General features: G+C 28.0%; 2 protein-coding genes across 6 annotated transcripts; one reads left to right on the top strand and one right to left on the bottom strand.

The window, feature by feature from the left end:
• Window positions 1–3,564: 3,564 nt before the first annotated feature.
• On the bottom strand, window positions 3,565–7,612 carry LOC111029163 (probable peroxisomal acyl-coenzyme A oxidase 1). The gene is made up of 13 exons (XM_022308046.1): window positions 7,492–7,612; window positions 7,255–7,423; window positions 7,030–7,198; window positions 6,831–6,954; window positions 6,654–6,773; window positions 6,461–6,585; window positions 6,157–6,320; window positions 5,911–6,073; window positions 5,615–5,805; window positions 5,142–5,291; window positions 4,980–5,085; window positions 4,155–4,301; window positions 3,565–4,072 (listed from the first exon to the last, which is right to left on the bottom strand). The coding sequence occupies exons 1-13, from the start codon at window positions 7,610–7,612 to the stop codon at window positions 3,812–3,814; spliced, it is 2,010 nt and encodes a 669-aa protein (XP_022163738.1). The 3' UTR covers window positions 3,565–3,811.
• A 2,201-nt stretch (window positions 7,613–9,813) lies between these two features.
• LOC111029164 (TAR DNA-binding protein 43-like) lies at window positions 9,814–18,626 on the top strand. Of its 5 annotated transcripts, none has more exons than XR_002603982.1 (8): window positions 9,814–11,006; window positions 11,069–11,324; window positions 13,473–13,645; window positions 14,679–14,816; window positions 14,880–15,520; window positions 17,594–17,696; window positions 17,802–17,869; window positions 18,476–18,626. XR_002603982.1 is itself a non-coding variant. In XM_022308047.1 (4 exons), exons 1-4 carry the CDS (start codon window positions 11,087–11,089, stop codon window positions 15,507–15,509), a joined length of 1,179 nt encoding a protein of 392 aa, XP_022163739.1. In that variant the 5' UTR covers window positions 9,814–11,086; the 3' UTR covers window positions 15,510–16,080. The 5 variants fall into 5 exon arrangements, 1 of the variants encoding a protein (XP_022163739.1); XR_002603981.1 differs by adding an exon at window positions 18,338–18,393 and having other exon boundaries at window positions 9,815–11,324; XR_002603979.1 differs by having other exon boundaries at window positions 9,815–11,324.
• The last annotated feature ends 1,589 nt before the right edge of the window (window positions 18,627–20,215 follow it).

Below are 20,215 nucleotides of genomic sequence, written 5' to 3'. Positions count from 1 at the left end.
ACTGCAATTTTATATCCTAAAAAATTAACATACCTAGATTATCTGTATGGATTTTTGATCATGATTCATGACTTTAGATTTTAAGCTGAGTGATTAGTACCAAACACGATGAAGTATTGATGTGTGATTTTTCTTTATTCTGTAGGACTGTGTCTGACACTCCGACGTCATCTGTCATCTGTATGCTTTAGAAACAGTAAAAATGTTTCAATATTGAACTTTAAGGGTGGTTTTTGGTAAATGGTAACAAATTAGATCTAGTTGTACCAACTAGGTCAGGGGTGGATTAAGCTTTGATCTGACCCAGTTGAGTTCCCAGGGATGGGGCTAAGGGGGCTTCAGCCCCTCCCAATGGTCGTGTTTTGGTATAAATCTTATGTAATAGAAGGCAAAGTACAAACCGTGATATTTCCGAAAACGGTTTTGAAGAAATATTTTGCATATTATCAATTATTTGTAGATGTTATTACGGCTACGCGATACAGTCATAACGATCTAGTATAAGGTAATGGATGTCATGTTCTGTTTTACTTCATTATCCTCTCCCCCCACCCATTGGAAAATCTTGGTTATGCCACTGATGTGACCCTTGGGGAAAATATATTACAGGGGTCCCAAATAAAAAAGCAAGACAATTTTTCCCTTTTTAAATATCTGTGTAGAAAAATGATAACACTATTCACTAAGAGGGGTTACAAACATAATGGTGGATTGCTGGTCCACAAGTTAGCCCACCACGAAACTCACGTTAGCGACTCGTCTACGTCTCCGGCAGCGAATGTACAGAAAGTCGAAGAGCAACTAACACAGAAGTCTGATTATAGTTATACATATCGCCATATCGGCACACAAAACAAGCACGCAGGCCAACCCGTATCTGTTGCCAGTGAGGCGGTGCTGAACTGCTGAAGACTTAATCGGACACCAACCACACGTCCACACGAAAATCGTGGATTCAGAAGTGGACGAGGTGTAAAGGTCAAGACGAGTACTCAGAATGGTCTCCAAAACGATGGACGTAGACAATGAGCTCGACACGAATACCATGGAATACGAAGTCGCACCAAAATAAGAACGTGGCGAGGTGCTTGGGCAAAGGTTGATGCGGAACGACGACGGTCACATTCGATGGTTGTAACAAGAGAACCTTAAAAATAAAAAATTATTATTATTATTAAGACTCTCTTGTTGTAATTTGTGAGAAAGACACGGATTAATGTTCTCGACGACGGACCTATCACAAAATAAAAATATCGTTAAAATAATCAGCAACACCTAAAGACTAAAACATACCACCGTAAACAATTTTCAATTTTATCCTTTTGAATGCACCGACTAGATTCACGTTCCCACTAGAAAATCCAAGCATTATTACAACTACTTACTTATCTTGTAGACAGACATAATAATAATTACAGTAAATACATTATCATTGTAAAATCGATATATTCATCGTTCCACTCGGAATCTAAAATTAAAATTATTTGGTAGGTAACTGATCAGTGATAATATATTTTTATAACATCATCAAATGACAAACTGCCCACAACTTCCACTTTCAATGATATTAGGTAATAATTACAATTTAGACGATCTTGATGCATAACTGCATAAGTCTATAAGTCTATCATCATCATTTTTAGTCTATTTTTTTTTTATAATCTTGGGTCTTGAAAATGTGAATTTACTTTAAGCCACTGGGGTAGTATAATATAAGGAACATTTTTACTTGAAATTTACACCATATGTTTATTTCATTAATTCATGTACAATGTACATAGGTACTTGATAACATTTTTTAAATATTTTTACTCGTTTTAAGCTGTTGACAGACATTTTAAACTATCATTTTTCTTTCTATAAATGTCAATAAAATTTTATTGGTTGGATCAAAGAGCATGAAAATTTAATACAAAACCTTTGATATATTGTTACAATACCAGTTGAAAAATATAAAAAAAGCATAGGCACAATTTTATTTTATAAGCATTTAAACTTCAAATTTTGACAATATTTATCAAATAAAAAATGTTAAATATTTTTGTAGTTACAAATTTATAACATTTTCAATATTTATATCTAAGGATTTAAAATTTAAAACAAGGTTCCACTTGAGTAGTTTTTTCCGTAACTAAAAAATCTAAAAAAATAGAAAAAATATAGTTATTTTTTATAGACATTTTAAGTTCAATATTGTAAAAAATTGCATATTAACACAAAGAATAAAGTTAATCATTTGGTTTTAATTAGATTCCAAAACGGCCCAATTTTATATAAGTATATTTAATATTTTTCCAGCATCACTGATAATTTATGAATAATATTAATTCAATTTACCGGCTACCATAATAATGTAAGTTAAATATAAATTTGAGCATTTAAAAAAAAAATTTTGTATTACTATTAGGTACTACAAATTCAATCATTTATGATTTATCTATGTTTAAGTGATCAATTTTGTTAAAATGTTTAATTCAAATGTCTATAAAAAAATGTTACAAACGTACCTGCTAATTATATAATAGTTATCATTACAATTAGTTATCTACAATAATTATTATTCCTGGCAATTTATGTAATGGAGATAGAATGCTCTTTGAAATTTAAACATATTTTTTATATTCTTATTGGAATATTAACTGGTTGAATGCTTAAGTTTTTCTAATCAATCAATTATTTTTAAAAACATAAAATAGTTTTAAGCTTGCACACAATTATTTTGTTACGTTTGACCTACTTATCTAGTTTGTGAATCTAAAAATGTATACATAATTTATTATGGTACACTTATTTTCATTATCTAGTTGACATTCATAAATCATGGATTTCATTAGAGTTCATGACTTCTGTATCTTGAATTTATTTTATTTTTTTATAATCAAGCAAATTGTTTGAGAAATCTGTGGCTATTGGAAGTAACATTGCAATATGAGTATACCTAATTTATAAATTACATAATTATTTAATTATTGATAGTAACAAACTGACATTTTTAAAGTATAACAAATAATGAAAATAAATATATTTAAATATTAAGTATTAAATAACATAACAGTAGTTATAGGTCAAGCCTTTATGTTATATTGCTAAGAATTACTATTTATTGATGAGGTGAGTTTTTAATAGAAACTCGAGGAGCTTGGAGACGTTGTTGGGTTCAAGGTTGAGTATTTTGACTAGGTGATCAGGTATTTAGAATTTTTTACTCTTTCCTTTTGTGGTCTCTACATTCAGTTGAAATATGTTTCACTGTAAAGGATACCCCAAAACACTGAAGTGTCTGTTTATAATTATTAAAGAACAAATTATTATTGATTGATGATTTAATATCACAAAATGTGTATTTAAACACTTGTATTTAAAGAAGGCGTTTTTATTTTAAAGACATGTCATAAACTCATAAATATATAAAATATTGCAATAGAATTTATTTGTCTTCAAAAAAATGTATAAAGTATAAAAAAATAATAAACAATAAAGGATAATTTGACAAATCCATTTACATTCGATTCAGTTATTAATATTTCACCATAATATAATTATAATTTATAAATAAAAATATATATATCTAATACATAATAGTAATTATATAAAATAAAACTCATTTAATTTAATCACTTAAAACAATTACTTTACCTCAACTGTAGCCTGCCGCTTACACAATTTACCTTTACTACACAACAATTAACAAATCTCAATAACAGAATCTAGATAAAAATATTTGTAATGCATTCAAATTTTTAAATTGTCCCAAATTTTGAATTCTCTTAGGTAAACGAGTATAGATATTAGTCGAATTTTGATTTTTTGCTTATAAATTTGATTTTAAATAAGGTTTTAAATATTTATGAAAAGATTCGTTAACAGGCTCTTGATTCAATGGACTTTTATTTGCATCTTCAATTAGACGCTCGTAGACATTTCCATCATAAACTCCTAAAGCAGACCCCAGTATTTCATCACGAACATCAAAACTATCAACCAGACCAACTGCATTGGGTCTAATTCGTTTCAAACATTCTTCCAACAAAGACTGTATGGAAGGAACATCACTTGGTTTTAGATTTGAATACTAAAAAGTAAAAAATAATTGTATTGTACAAATTACATCAATATTATAAAATAAAAAACTTAAGAAATTAAATGTGATTTACTTGAAGAAAATCACCCATCTGATTAAGCATCCAGTGAGTGCATACTAATTTACATAACTCTGTTAATACTTTCATTAATTCTGAAGACAAATGTGTTGTCTTAATTGTTGTAATAAAACTTTGTACTACAAATGCTCTACAGTGGGCCTAAAACAAACAAAAATGAATGCAATGTTTTTGTAGAACTGTAAATGAATTAATGTTTAAAATTTTCCAAAAATCTGATTCACCCAGACACTATTTTTTTTTTTTTAATTGATAATATTATTTTTGCATTACTACAGTACAATAATACATATCTATATCTATCACATACAATAATATCTATTTAAATAAATAATAATAACTTTCTAATAATGTTATAAACTCATAACTATTTAGAGTTAATGAATCAATTAGATGTTATCAAACTTAAATTATAATTATATTTCGTAAAAAATGGCATAAATTAACAATTTTTGTACCGAAGTTCTTATTAAAAACTGATCCACAATATATCTGTTCAGGATTATAAATCAAGTATGAGAAAAATTATACTGATCCAACATGTTATAACTTAAAATTGTTTTACATACAACTATACAAGACAGACAATTATTAAACGTTTTTAAAAGGAACCAACAGTTATGAACAGTGCATGTGTTAAATGATAAAATAGCATTGGTAAGCTACAAAATTAAACTGACTATAACATTTAGCAAAACAGTTCCAGTTCTACTTTAACATATTGTCTAACATCTCTTTCTCCCTTTAAAGTATATGATCAGTAAAAAAGGTTGCATTTATAAGTAGTTGCATTAGTTAAATTAGAATAATTAAAATTACTTCTGTTGCTTTGGATAATTTTATAGTAGTTTCATTCCAAGCATCTTCTTGAGACATCCCAGAATTGATTAGTTGATTAATAGAAAAGTAACAATTCTCAATTTTACTAAAAACAGGTTAATGCAATTAGATTATGTCGATTAATTGAAAAATAACATTTACCTTCCAGCGACTTGTAAGAATGCATTACCAATACAGTCCAAATCTGTGATCCAGTTCTTACGTCTTGAGCTTTTGAAATTACTTAAATACAATACGGTTTCAGTTAATTTTAGTCCAGATTTTGCATCTTGACATGCTTTCATCAAATACCTACAAAATTGAAATTAATTAATACAGATTAAAAATTATTATTTAAAAAACGATTAATTAACTGTGTTTTTAATTTATTAACTATTTATGCTATCAAGATATAAAAATTTAGGTTTTTCAATAACCCAGTAGGTAAACTATTATTTTAAAACGCAATCTTAAGTAAAAGTGAGTATAGAATATGGGGATGGAGTTGCATTGTATATTTATAACTTAACAATAAATAGTGTAAAATGTAATTTGTTTTAAATTACTATTTTTCATGTTCAAATTGAATAATTTTAATTATTCAAAATCCTTTGATAAAACCTTAAAAGCATTACCTAGCTGTTTGCAAAAGTAGTACAGTGTTCTCTCCTTCATATGTTTCAGCAGCAGATGCCATTGCATACATATTTGGGAAATTACTACAATTCATATACCCATGACCTCCACATGCTAAACGGCATGTTGTTACTGCAACAGCAGCATCAGCTGTACTAACAGCTTTCAAACAGCAAGCCATTGCATGTAACTAAATATATTAAATTAATGTTTTATTTGACATGTAAAATGTATTTTAGAAACAGGTGGATTTTGAATTACTAGTTAAGATTAATGACATTTCCATGCATTTTACCTCAGGTAATCGTTCTAAATCTCCTTGTTCTAATTGTGAAGTAACATCATTATAAACATCCCAAAGCCATGATGCAGCAAATTTGTATGCTAAGCTGATGGCAATAGCCGGAAAAATTTTATACTGTTGTGTTTGATAATCTAAAATTTGAGGTTCACCAGCACTAATAAAATAATTTTTTTTTACAAACATGTAAGTAAAATTAAATTATTACATTAGCTTTAATGTTAAATAATTAATATTTACCCTGGTTTTAGTTCTGATTGCCTTCTAACACAACTATATCTCGTAGCAATTATTGCAGCTTTTGATATATAACTTGATACTAAATCTCTTACAATTACTACACGTACAAAAATCATGGTACCATAAGTTAGTTTATCGTTCACTGATTTTTTATAAGTACCATCCTTAAAAAAAAAAGTAAATAAATAATAAATACTGTATAATAGTTATGAATTACTTTTCAGCATCAAAATATTTATGTACGTTAGTACATTATACATATTAATGGATCTATGAATCAAACTATAATATATTAATATTGTACCTTCAGAACTTGAGCATTTTTCATCAGCATATTCATTCTGGGTATTCTCACGTTATTGAATGCTAAATATCCATTATTAGTTGAGTTCATACCTAATTTTCCACCAATTTCACCAATTTTTATGCCTAATACCAGTGACGAATAAAATGTAATTATTAAAATCATATTTTACAATTTATTATTATATTATTACCAGGCATTGGCTTCCATGTTTCTTCATCTCTGAGTTGAACTATAAATGGGTGGATACCATGACATTTTCCTTGGGTGTAAAGTTGAGCTATCACAACTGCGTAGTTACAGGTATGTCCAACTAAAAATTGATAACTCTTACAGTTAATTAGATAAATCACATTTTAAAATAGCTTACGTCCACCGGGCCACCATTTATATGATGTTAATGTAGGACTATTCAAAACAAATTCTTCTGTAGCTGGATCGTAAGTACAAATTGTTTCTAAGCCTCGAATAAATGTTCCATGACCAAGTTCAGTCTGAATAAAATATTTCAATATTTTCTTTTTTAACTCAAGATATCTAGAAAAGTCAAAATCTAAATAGCGAAATACCTGAGCATAAGTGCCTATAATCTGATTGCTAAAAGCTCGACCAACCCATTCTCCTTGTTGCTCCAAGGTTCCTTGACCCATAATTGTTGGTATAAACATGACATAATGTACCGCAAAAGGGGAACCATCTTTAATTATTGCACTACCTACTGATCCACCTAGAAGTGATCTGAAATAGTAATGATAATTATAAACCATAATTTCTTATATATATTTCCTCCATACTTATAAACCTCCATTGAATTGCTACCACTATCACCACTTTGTTGCCATTCATTGACTTTTTTGAATAAAATACAACTTTTACGCACAGCTTCTTCATAACGCTCTTTGTGACTTAGGTATTCCATAGGAATTTTATCTTTCAAATTCAGATCGGAGAGAAAAAAGGATTCTAAAATTTTTTTTAATTAAAATATTTGCATGTTAATACAATATTGTTAACAACTAATCAACACAAACCTAGTTTTCTTCTACTGAGTGTTTTATTAGCACTTCCATCCAAAAAATTTGTAAGTTCTTCAGTGTTAAATGTACACTTAAGGCGTTCTTTTTGCAGATCCGCATTGACTTTAAGCTTCATTTTAGTTTAAAAGTTCGTAATTGTTAAATATGAATAAAATAAATTAAGTCTTCTAAAAATAAATGGTTTTATTTTTACTATTTTAGATTGACGATGTCACTGTGTACGGTTTTAAATTATACGAATTCAAATTATGTGATTGAAAAAAAATGAAGGTTTTGATATTTTACAGAAAAATACTAAAACATGTGTAAAAAATACGAACTGAGAGAAACTCGATACGAGTAGATATATTATGACGACATAATGGAACTATTGAGAGAATGTTCAACGAAGAGGGAGAAATAGAAAATACCTATGTTTATGCAAACACTGCGAAATACCGGTCCTAAGAGTCCTCAACAATATTATTAAAACGAGTCGAAATGATAATGACGGTGATGATGATATTATGATGACGATGACGATGACGGATGAGTGCGTTGTGACGAAGGTGAGGAGAGAGAATGACTATACTGCTATTACTGTAACTCTTATTTTTTTCGTCTTTAAACCACACCAATTAATGTGCAAACAAGTTTACGTAAATAAAAATTGGTAGTAGTCGGTTTTCAGTCGGCCAGTGGGTCACGTATCAGACATCAGTCTAGTCACTAGTCAGTACCTCGAGAATTGTACGCAGTAGATGGGCGAAACTAGTAACTACCTATTTAGTATTTATTAATTTATATAGTATTTACTATTTACTATTTATGCCCATAAAAATAATTACTTTGTAACAAATTAATGATGAACTATTGATTTATCAGTTTATCAGAACTTCGAGATAAAAAGGCTAAAGAGCAACAAAGTACAAATCTGTTATCTGAGTAATCAACAGACAACAAATAAGTAACAACAATCATCAATCTTAAAAATATTATTATTATTATTATTACTATTAACGTCATCATCATCACTTACAGCACCACAGAACGCAGCAGTGCAACACTTAGTCAACTACAAGTATAATATAGTCAGGCACGTACACAAAAAAATTTTCGAGGGGTTCATAAACAAATTGTCACCGACGAGTTATTGACTATTGCAGTGGCGTAGCCAGGGGGTATGCTGAGGGGGCTGCAGCCCCCCCTGAAAAAAAATCCTGTGTACGCCACTGGACTATTGTAGTTATCGATGATCGATATAAATAAATTACACAACTATTAATTTTCACCTAACCCCCCTCTCCCCTGTATACGTGCCTGAATATAGTCATGCAAGATTCTAGTTGCATTGATTATTTGTAAAATAAAAAAATTCAAAATTATTCACATTTTTAGAAAGGGGTTTGTTGAAATGAGCGTAAAGTTTGGATGGATTATTATACAATGTTTTTATAAGTACATATACCTATAGCCCATACACTTAATGGAGCGTCAGAGCGAATTTTTCTCATTTGAGGGGTTTATGGATTACCCACAGAATATAATATATGATCCCTAATAATCCCACCCGTATGGACATATAGAAGGGAAGGAAAAATTGTTCATTTATGTCTACATTGTTTTAAAAATTGATGAACATTTATTTTTTTATTTTAACTGTAGTGCTTTACGTTTGACTGCAAATGTGTTGTGGAATGGACATCATCGTAACTATATAGCCACTAGGGGACTGATAATAATACAAAATTCCAATTTTTGTATAAGCATTTGTAGTTCAAGTCTTGACAAAATTTGTAAAAATTTCTCATATCTACAATTTTCCTACTGGTTTTTTTTTTAAATAATGGTTTGAAGTTATAACTCAATACAAACATGTCCAGTAGGGTCATTATTTTCTTGAATAATAAATTAAAAAATAAAATAGTAACACCGATTCAAAAGTATAGTTATACGATTTTTTTTGTTATGTTACGTATCATTCAATAAATATTAACTTAAAACATTTCACAATTACTTAAATAATTTTAGTTTTTTACACACAATTTGAAATTTTTTAACTTGGTAATTGTTTAGATATTTATAGAAATTTTAAATTTTAAAATTATTTGAGGTATTATTTCTATAAATGCCGATAAATATTCTTAAATTCGATCAAAAAACTTGAAAATTGAATATACAAGGTTTCTCAAAGTTGTATTTACCTACATAATAGCAAATTAAAAATATTAAAACTACAAATGTGTAATATTTCTTTATAATATTTTAAAGTTTTAATTCTAACAAAACGTTGTATTTCAGTATTTATTCAAAGAATAACAATTTTAATTGTTAGGTACCTATATAATAATTCAGGAAAAATAATCTAGGGATTTGAAACTTGTCGCCATCGAGTACATTTACTGTACACAAAATGAAATTTTTAACATGTTTTGACTATTTTTAAGTTATTAATACCACCAATCTATTCACACCATTTAACTATTAGTACCTAGTGGTGTTGACTTATAAGTTAATAACAATACAATACACAGGTATATGATATAAATATATATATATTATAGTAAATATTAATTAATATTAATTGAAATCGAGTTTGACAGTGCGTCTCAATAAAGATTTATCATAGAATTCGCATTCAACACATCCATTGCAGTGACCTGTAGTACCTTAGGAGTTACGACCTTACTAACCTAACCTAACCTACTTATTGACGAGGAAGATACCTACACGTCTCAACTTCCTTGTTTTTTTAATTTTAAAATTGTCTAGGTATTTATATTTTGTATTTTTGTGTGATACTATGTAAGTAAACAGAACTGAGAATTTCATAGTTTCTTATATATCATTGTATTCAGTGTTTCAGTGTAAAATATATTGATATAGTAAAACAATATATTATATTAAATAGGTACATTATAAAATATCCCGAATAAATATATTTTAAAAGCGCGGTGAAAAAATTATGTCATCCGGTAGTTGATGTGTTCGTCACTTGGCGCGTATTAACACGTATTGTATATTGTTCTATGATCATTTACAGCTGTTCTGTGGCTTTAATGACGTGGTTTAGCGTTCAACCGGTAACCATTAACCATGAGAGGAAGTCCGGGAATGGTCCGGAACCTTTCCCATGAAACAATTTTTTTTAGATAATAGAATATTTAATCTATTAACTTTTTAGTTTTTTCTATGAAGTATTAAATAATAGAAAGATTGAAATCTGAAATATCGATATTACGCTATATTATGCCGTGTTTGGTATAATCTGATTTCTTTACTAACCGATTCCAGACTCTAGTAGTCTAGTACCCGTAAATTAATTATTAGTAATTGTGTACGCAAACGTGCTTTCAAATTTTAATATCACATCTGCATCAAACAATTATTGATTTGTGTCGCTGTAGTAAGTTGTGTGTTCAAACTCAATGTAAATATCGGACTTTCGTTGTCACAATAATCAAATCGGTCGACCGATAAAAATAATACAACATACATTTCGCATCCATTAACCTCGGAGTCACTACGTAGTGCGTCAGAAATTGGCATTTTGTAAACGAAAGAACTGTAGTCAGTTAAAATTTGCACATAGGATCGTCAAGATTTTGATATGTCTGTCAAGTATGTATTGGTGTCGGACGAAGAATATGGTGAAGCGGTCGAATTGCCGCTTGAGGACAATGGTACATTACTGCTGTCTACTTTAACGGCCCAGTTTCCGGGGGCTAGTGGTCTTAAGTTTCGTACCGAAAACAATGTTGTCAGAGGCGTTCGGTTGGCCGACTTCCGATTTCATGTGCCTGACAACGAATGGGGAAAAACACCTTACTATTGTGTTTTCCCTAAAGGTTAGCTATCACCTATTTTTAGTTATAGTATTACGATAATGTTTTTATATTTTCTCCACTTAACCAAATGTCTTGCCATTTTTCTAACCTCTAAATTTTAATATACTTAACTGAGCATGTAAATAGGTACAAAGATTTGTTATATATTGATTAAATCTATTTAATTGCCGAGCCGTAATAGTTTAGTACTGAAAGCTATATACATAAATAAAAACAAAATATTGGTTAAATCAAATTATCCTATATAGGTATTTATAACATTGGTAGCCATTCTTATAAAAGTAAATTAATTTACAATTTTGGAGGTGCTTGCATAAATGTACATTATATATGTAAGAGAAATTAAAATTTTTCATATTTTAAGAATAAATTGTTTTCATCATGTGGTATTATTAACATAAAAAGTTATATATTATGAAAATACATTGTAACCGAGTCTAATAATAACAATAAAATTATAAATAACTTAATATAAATTAGTTGATACAAAACTACTATAGAATATTGTAGGTTCTAAGTAGGTTTATTAATCTATTAATGTATCCTGTTTCTCTTTCTCTAAATCAGCGGTTCTCGAATTGTGGTATGCGAAAGACTAAATGTTGATACTCGGAAGGCCTTAAGTAACACTGAACCAGATATTTCATTGCTAATATCAAATCTACAAATCCATGGCTCTCATTGAAAATTTTTTATTTACTCCATACCTTAATTTTTAAACACTAATAAATTTGTATTAATAAATAAATAATAATTATATTGTAGTATTTTACTGCATTTTTATTTAGAATAATGTATTTAAGTATGTAAGGTTTGTATCTTTCTTTTTTTAATCATCAATGGTACGCGACTGATTGATAATATACTTCAGTGGTAGGTACACGAAAAAAAAAAAGTTTGAGAACCGCTGCTCTGAATCATATAAAAAAAAATATTTAAAATCACCAGTTGGAGGATATTACATTTAACATTTTTTTTAATAAATGAGTATGAATGCAGTATTTAAAATAAACCATTAATATTATTATTATTGCATTTAATTCTCATTAAATTTGAATGTAAAACTGAACAGTTAAATAGAAAAATGTTCTTTAACCCCATCTATGAGTTTTTTTCCATAACATACATAATTAAATATTTTAGGACGCACATTTAATTCATTACTTTTTTTAAAAATTTTAGTTGCGTATTGATATTGAAAAAAAAAGTTTATGATTAATAATTATTAATATCATTGGCCAATACTACTTGGTAGACAATTTACGTTTTTTAAGGATGGAAAATATTTGATTAATCAATATATTATTTTTTTAATTTTATAGATTTTTTTGCATTAAAACTATCTGATTCACCCATCTATATGGCAAATTTAATGTACTATTGGCTAACGATAATATGTTTATCTAATACCATTAATCTGGTGATTGGTCAAAAAGTCTATTGTGTTAAAAGTTGGACAAGAAGTCCGGACTTTTTTTTTTACCGTTGCACAAAAAGTCTGAAAATTCAAAATATTTTGCTGAATTTTTATTTATAATTATTTATCTAAATAATTTATAATATAATATATTATTTTAAAAAATGTGATTAATTTTCTTATATTTGATTACTATTCCTTATACTTATTACTCAAAATATATTATAATACATATTATAAAAATGTTTTTAAATTGCATAAGTTATTGTTTCAGGAACAGTAATTTACTTTATTATTATTTTTAGATTATTTTTATTGTAGAATAGGTAATTGATATTTTTATTGATTATTTTTTTTAAATTGTTTATAATATTTGTAAGCTGTAGGCAAGTATAAGGAATAGTAATGAAATATAATATAATATTAATATAGTATAAGAAAATTAATTGCTTTTTCCCACATTTTTTAAATAAATATTAATTGTATAATTATATAACTATAAATGAAAATGTAATAGAATATTTTGTATTATTGGACTTTTTGTCTGGCAGTAAAAATATGGGTGAAATTTTTGTCCAACTTTTTTTAAAGCTGACGTTTTTCCAGGATTCTAATGATTTGTATTATTTACTTAAAACTACTAAATGTACTTAAAAAATAAATATGTAATATTTTATTGCATTAAGTAAACTATGATATCAGTATGCATGTATACATTTTTACTGTTTTAGTGGAAAATAAGAGAAAGATTGATGATAGTGTAGAAAATCCAACAGCTAAAACAAAGAGATTAGAGACAAAATTGAAATGTTCAGACTTAGTTGTCTTAAATATACCATATACTTATGATGAACAAAAATTAAAAGAATACTTTGGTCAATTTGGAGAACTACTTATGTTACAGGTAATAATTAAATGTTCTAAAAAATGCATGCATGAACATGAATCATATTGTGCATAACTAGTTAAAGGGGTAGAGAGAAATATTTTATTTTGAAATTATAAAACCATACAATTATTGAATAGAGAGAAGAAAAGAAATTTGTTTATGGCGTTTATAGATATTGTTAAGACTTATGATAGAGTAATAGGGAAAGGGAATAGGATAAGTTGAATTAAAACAGGAATATTTGTGAATGATTTTGGAGGAAGTATTTGAGAAGTTTATGGGGCAATGATGATAGGAGATAATTTAGTGTGTGTGAGATGAATAGGTTTAAGTACTTAAGATCTGTAGAATAAAAAGAAAATGGTTTAGAAGATGATGTCAGAAGTAGAATTATTTGTGGTCATCTGTAATTTTCAAATGTTATACTTTAACGATAGCTGGCTCATAGTTGATCATGTTTACATGACCGCTGTTGACCTTAAATGATTATGGTTTTGTATTATTAACCTTTCCATGGAGCTACAATAATGCACTAAAAAGAGCGCAGTGACATTGTGCAATTAATCATTACAATAAACATATTTTTTATATTTTTTTCAAATTCAATAGTATGTACAAATTTGGAATGACATGGAAAAATATATTTGGTGTGTAGATACTACATATTATGTGTGTATGGTAGTGAATGTGTTAAGAGTAGTACAGGAGGGCGTCAATTGTAAAAAAAAATGAAAAAGAATTGGTTGAAGTGGTGTGTTTGATGAGGAGAGGTGACTATGAGAGTAGGTATTAATGTTAAAGGAAATAGAGATGAAGTGACTGAAGGTGAAATGTATGAATATTGAATAGAGTAGAAAATAACATGACATTACTGGTGTGAGTAAAGAAGAGAGATAGTGCCCTAAGGAGGTGTAGGACAAGAGTGACCCACTCTATATAGTTGAAAGTGATGGGCAAAGGGAAGGAAGAAGATACAATTATTGAAAAGTGTTTAATGCATATACCATTATAGCAGCTAATAACATTTATCTATTATTACTATTAATAGATAAAAAGAGATAAAAATGGACAATCTCGAGGATATGGATTTTTAAGATATACTAACTTAGAATCACAAGTAAGAGTTCTTTCTCAGCGTCACAAGATTGATGGTCGTAATTGTGAAGTTAAGGTTCCAAAGTCTAAGGTACTATACTTTTAGTAGATTATACAAACGTTGAATATTTATGTAAGTATTTGTATCATTTAGGAAGGTAATGGTTCAGAGCTTTCTGGAAAAGTATTTGTAGGCCGTGTGACAGAAGATTTAACAGCTGATGACATTCGTGAGTATTTCAGCAAATTTGGGGAAGTCATCAATGTGTTTGTACCCAAAAATCCATTCCGTGGATTTGCATTTGTAACTTTCCTTGATCCTGAGGTAGCTGCTAGTTTATGTGGTGAAGATCATATTGTTAAAGACGTTTCGGTGCGTGTTTCCGAAGCCGCCCCAAAACCACAAGCTCCCAAAAATCGTCATCAAACTCCTCCGCCTAGTGAACCCTGGGAGCGTTCTAATAATCGCCATAATGACAATTATCGTAATTGGTATCATTCACAACATGATAATCGGGGGAGTGTAGACATGCCTAATCTACAATCATTGGGTATTAACGGTCAAGACAGCTATAATCCAATGTTGCCTTTGAGCCCGGCTATTGTTGCTGCTGCATTGACTCAAGCTGCTGGATGGAGTCTAGCTAACGGTCGTATGATGCCACCTCCACCGCCTCCTAGTGGAAACAATCAATGGTCTCAACATGGTCCCAACTCTCAACGAAATAACTATAATAACAGGAAACGTTCTAATAATGATTACAATTCATCAGGCAATCGCTAAAAAAGATAATGGTAATATAATACAAAGTTAAATGAATAATATCAATAACAATTTAGTGTACTAAAACCATAACAGTTCTTCTAACTTTTTGGATATGTACACAGTACATACATGATTATTACAAAAAAGAAAAAAAATGGCTTTTGTTTTGTAGTTAAAATTTTGTTCCAGTTGATATGTTACTTTGATATAAAATGTTGCATAGCAAAAAAAACCTTATTTACTGGACAAATTAACTTGTTAATCAAAATTTAAAAAAGTAGATATACATTATATGCGTTATGCATATGAATAGGTATATACAAACCATTTTTTATGCATCAAAGTATGTATTTAATATATATACATACTTGTGTATTCTTTGTATATAAATCTATTGTTACTACTGTATAATTGTTAATTTAAGGATTATCTTAATATTAATAGAACACATTTAAATTATTATCCTTTGGTGGTACGAATGAACTTACAAATGGTATGAACGTAATTTGTATGACATTATTTGATTGGAAATTATACTATCTCATTAAAAACATGTAAAAATTGTGTTTTACTTTGTGGCCTGAATACATATTATTACAATAGTATGTATTGAAGAAAAAAAATAGTTATAATTTCAAACATAGTATTATTATGTGTCTGTATGTCTACCGTATACACTTAAGACTGGATTCTTTTTGTTACGTAATGAAATTATGGATGGTATTATGGCTTTCAATATCCACAATACAGTTAATTTTTTTTACCTTACATAATTATTAATTGTACTACAAGCTAATTTTTTTTTAATAATCAACGTATCATGTACTTCTAGGTTTTCTGATAGTTAAAAAAATATTTGTTATTTTCTTATATCTAAATTTGCTATTAGTTTTTCAATAAAATTATGTTGTATAATATTATAGTATACAGTCATTAAATATTTTAACCAAACCTATTTGAAAATAAAATCAAGTTAGAAAATACAATGTCATACATGTATAATATATTATATTTATTTATTTATTTACTTACTTGTCTTTCCCAATAGTTGACTGTATCGATGTTTTCTATGATAAGATGCGTGTATAAAATATAATCAACTTCCAAAATATTAATTTTGGTTGGTTATTTGGTCAATTAGTTATATTTCTAATGTTTGACTTATGTTCACATTAAAAAAATTGAAACAAAATTATAAATATGATGGTTTTACCATTCATTAGAATAATATTACATTATAACAGTTATTCTAATAAAATCCAATACACAATTGAAAATCAATAATATACATTTTGAGTCAAATTATTGTATTTCATTTATGTTTTTAATATATCTCAATTACAGTGGTAATTGTTAGTTAATGTTGCTAAGTAATATTAATAATTGTTAATAAAAAAAAAATATGTTTATTGGGTATGAAATATGTTATTAAGCATGATTGCCATAATCCTCCTTGTATATATAATTATTTCTAGTCTGTCTGAATGAACGATTTATTTGAGATTTTTATCATTATTGGTATAGACTATTTTGTCTGCTGGCAATGAATAAGTTGTTTCATTTTAATCTTTATTAAATGAATACAAAATCATCTGCCTGTATGGATTGCTCGGTTTAAACTTTAAACATTGAGTTAAATATGTCTTTTACAATGTCAAAATGGAGTAATGTGATAATTATTTGTTGCTGAAAATATAAAATTGAAATGAAATTCGGTCTATAATATTGTCGAATAGCTGTCAATCTGTGTCCATGAATGTCTTCAGCAAACGGAACATCTTCAATGTTTTGTAAGTATGTATGTTTTCATGTGTGTTAACTCAGAGTCTCGATTATGTATAATTTTTGTTTTGTTTATTTTACTGGCATGTATGTTTTATTTTTATCCTGTTTATAAAGTTGAGCATTGAAATATATTGGACATATGGATCAGCTTATGTGTAAATTAATTATGATTTGTTCTGTTTGGTTTACAAATAGGTATTTTTTTATTTATCCAATGCCAAACCATTTCTTATACAAGTACTATTGTTATTTAAAATTGTATAAATCATGATTTGTTTACTAGTTAGTATATAATTAATGTTATTAATTAATTTCAGCATCACGTGAAAAATTAACCAAATTTGTCAGCCAAATTTTACCGAACAAAATATGCTTTTTCAATAAAAACTGAAAAATATTTGAAGAAGTAGAATGTGACAAGTAAATTCATTTATTTTATGTAGTTTTACATTTTAAGACAGATTTACTGTTATCAATCTGTTAGTTAAAGTTTAAATTAGTACTCAAGGTTTTTATTTATTTTAGGAAATGCCCTTAAATTGAAAGAATGATCATTGTTACCAAAAATGCATGCTAATAACATTTTCGGAAAGGTTAGTATTTTTTTTATTGGTTTAAAGATTTTGAATTCTATAATGATTTAAGAATACCCATGTATATATTTATGATAGATATCTACAATATTTTAAACGATACTAATTTTTATATATACATACACTATAGTACTATACTAACTGAAATCGAAGTAGACTCCCAATGATAAATAAATGTCATTCTTAAAGTGCATCATCTTTTCACTAGTGAGAAAAATAACACAAAGCTTACAAAAAATTATGGAACTATTACATAAGTGATTGATTAATAAGATTTAAAGTTTTAGTTAAAACACCTTTAGTTTTAAGCCTTAACCATGAGTATTAGAAATCGTCTATCCAACTAGTATATGTGAATCTTAGATTAGAGAAGATCAATCCTGAATTTAGATTGACAGTGTCTTAAAATGTAATACTTTTCATTAAAAATTAAAAAGTATAAAATGAAATAAAATCTTAAAATTACAGCTATGGGCCTTTTTCATAAATATATTCTTCGTTTGGCATGCCTCTACTTAATCCAGGTCTGAAAAAGATTCTACATAATCTTCCAATAATGCTCAAATAAGAAAAGGAAGTAAATAATATCTTAAACTTTTTTTCCAGGATGTAGGTATTATTCAAAGAGCAACAACAAAAATTGCCCTTAGCGAGGGATGGGTTCAAAGCACTAGCAGGCTGATGTACTTGTATGGATTATGAATAAGACCGAGTAATTGTATGATACAGAAACGGTACATTTCTGGATTGAAAAAAAGTTTTGGAAAGGCAACAAATAAATTGACTGCACAAGTTACTTTTTTGTTTCTGTTTTGTGAGAAACTTTAAAAATACATATATGTTGAATAAATAAATTATTATTATAAATCATTTTTGACTTTTATTATTTGAATATTTTCTATTGTTCCTCCTTGCAGACGATTCTACTGAAAAACTTTGTATTACTGCATCATGTTTGGAATAAACAAATTAGGGAACTGTTAAAATAAATAATTTATTAACAATACATAAATAATTGTAATTCAATGACTCAAGATGTAAATATATATTCAACAATTTTACATGTATAACAAACATGTTTTACAATTTTAAAATCATAGTTATTCAAATATTTACAAATCTTTATGATTTTGATAACAAAATATACGTAGGTAATAGCGTTTATCATTTTACTATCTACCATCATTTCCATCCATAAGAAACTGGCTAATCGGTGTGAGAAATGTATAATCGTAGGCATATAAACAAGTTTTTCAACACAGATTGTATGTAGAATTTAGGTAGTACATTGTGAATAATATAAAATGTATAATAAATTGTAAACCTACCTTCTACCTAGATCCAAGTTGTGACCTCTAGTCCATTTTGTAGGTGTTATAGTATATTATGTGGCAAGAGCGGGAAATGAGCTATTTTAAAAAACTACTTGTCTACTTATGCTAATTATGGGGAGGATTTCACTGAAGGTAGTTCAGTTATTATTCTCATTTGGAAATTATTTTATAAAGGCAAACACTTCCCAGCGGATACCTCTAACTGTAATATTGCACAGCTGTTGATTTTCCAGAAACTGTGTACTAATTGACACCTTTTACCTAATTTGTACATGGATAAACTAAACATTTTAATGGCTTATTGCAGGGTCTATTTGAATGAAACTGAATAATGATTTATTTAAAAATTATAAATACATTCTTAATCCCTTATATTCCATTGATGTTTCTTAAGGCCATGGCCATAAAATTCTCTCTGTTGGCAAATATCGGTCTACTCATAAATTATTAAAATTTAATTCATCTTTAAAATAATTGTTCAAAAATAATTTCATATGATGGACAAAAAATGCCAATGGTAGATATATGTCGTCATGAGAATAATTTTAATAATCTTTATAATGATGTTCATATGACTTTCAATTAAGAATTTTGATGGAATAAAAAGATATTCTCTTTGGAAATTGTTGAGATAGTACAGTTAAGGGTTACATGACCAATTATGCTCAGCAGATCACGTTTTACATGGGATTCCACGATAATTCAGTTACGGGCATTTATTACTTGTACTGTATTATATAGGCACTCAAACCCAGCTAAAATAATTGAACTATCGTATAAAACCAACTTCAAACACGAATAATGCTTTTACCAGTAAATTGTATGATAGGTCAAAAGACTAAAATTTAAACTAGGTACTCGAAAATCAGATCATTTTTAGTTTTCACTACCCCAAATGTTGATGACAGAGAAAAAAAAACATAGTTGTAATTACAATACATTCATCATATGGGACAATATTTCACAAATCAAAAACTAATACATTCATTGATCAAAAAAACAACCAATATTA

Source organism: Myzus persicae, unplaced genomic scaffold, assembly GCF_001856785.1.
Source record: "Myzus persicae strain clone G006 unplaced genomic scaffold, MPER_G0061.0, whole genome shotgun sequence".
NCBI classification, from domain to species: domain Eukaryota; kingdom Metazoa; phylum Arthropoda; class Insecta; order Hemiptera; family Aphididae; genus Myzus; species Myzus persicae.
The sequence above is the reverse complement of the archived record's forward strand: the minus strand, read 5'-3'. Positions and strand labels throughout refer to the sequence as shown.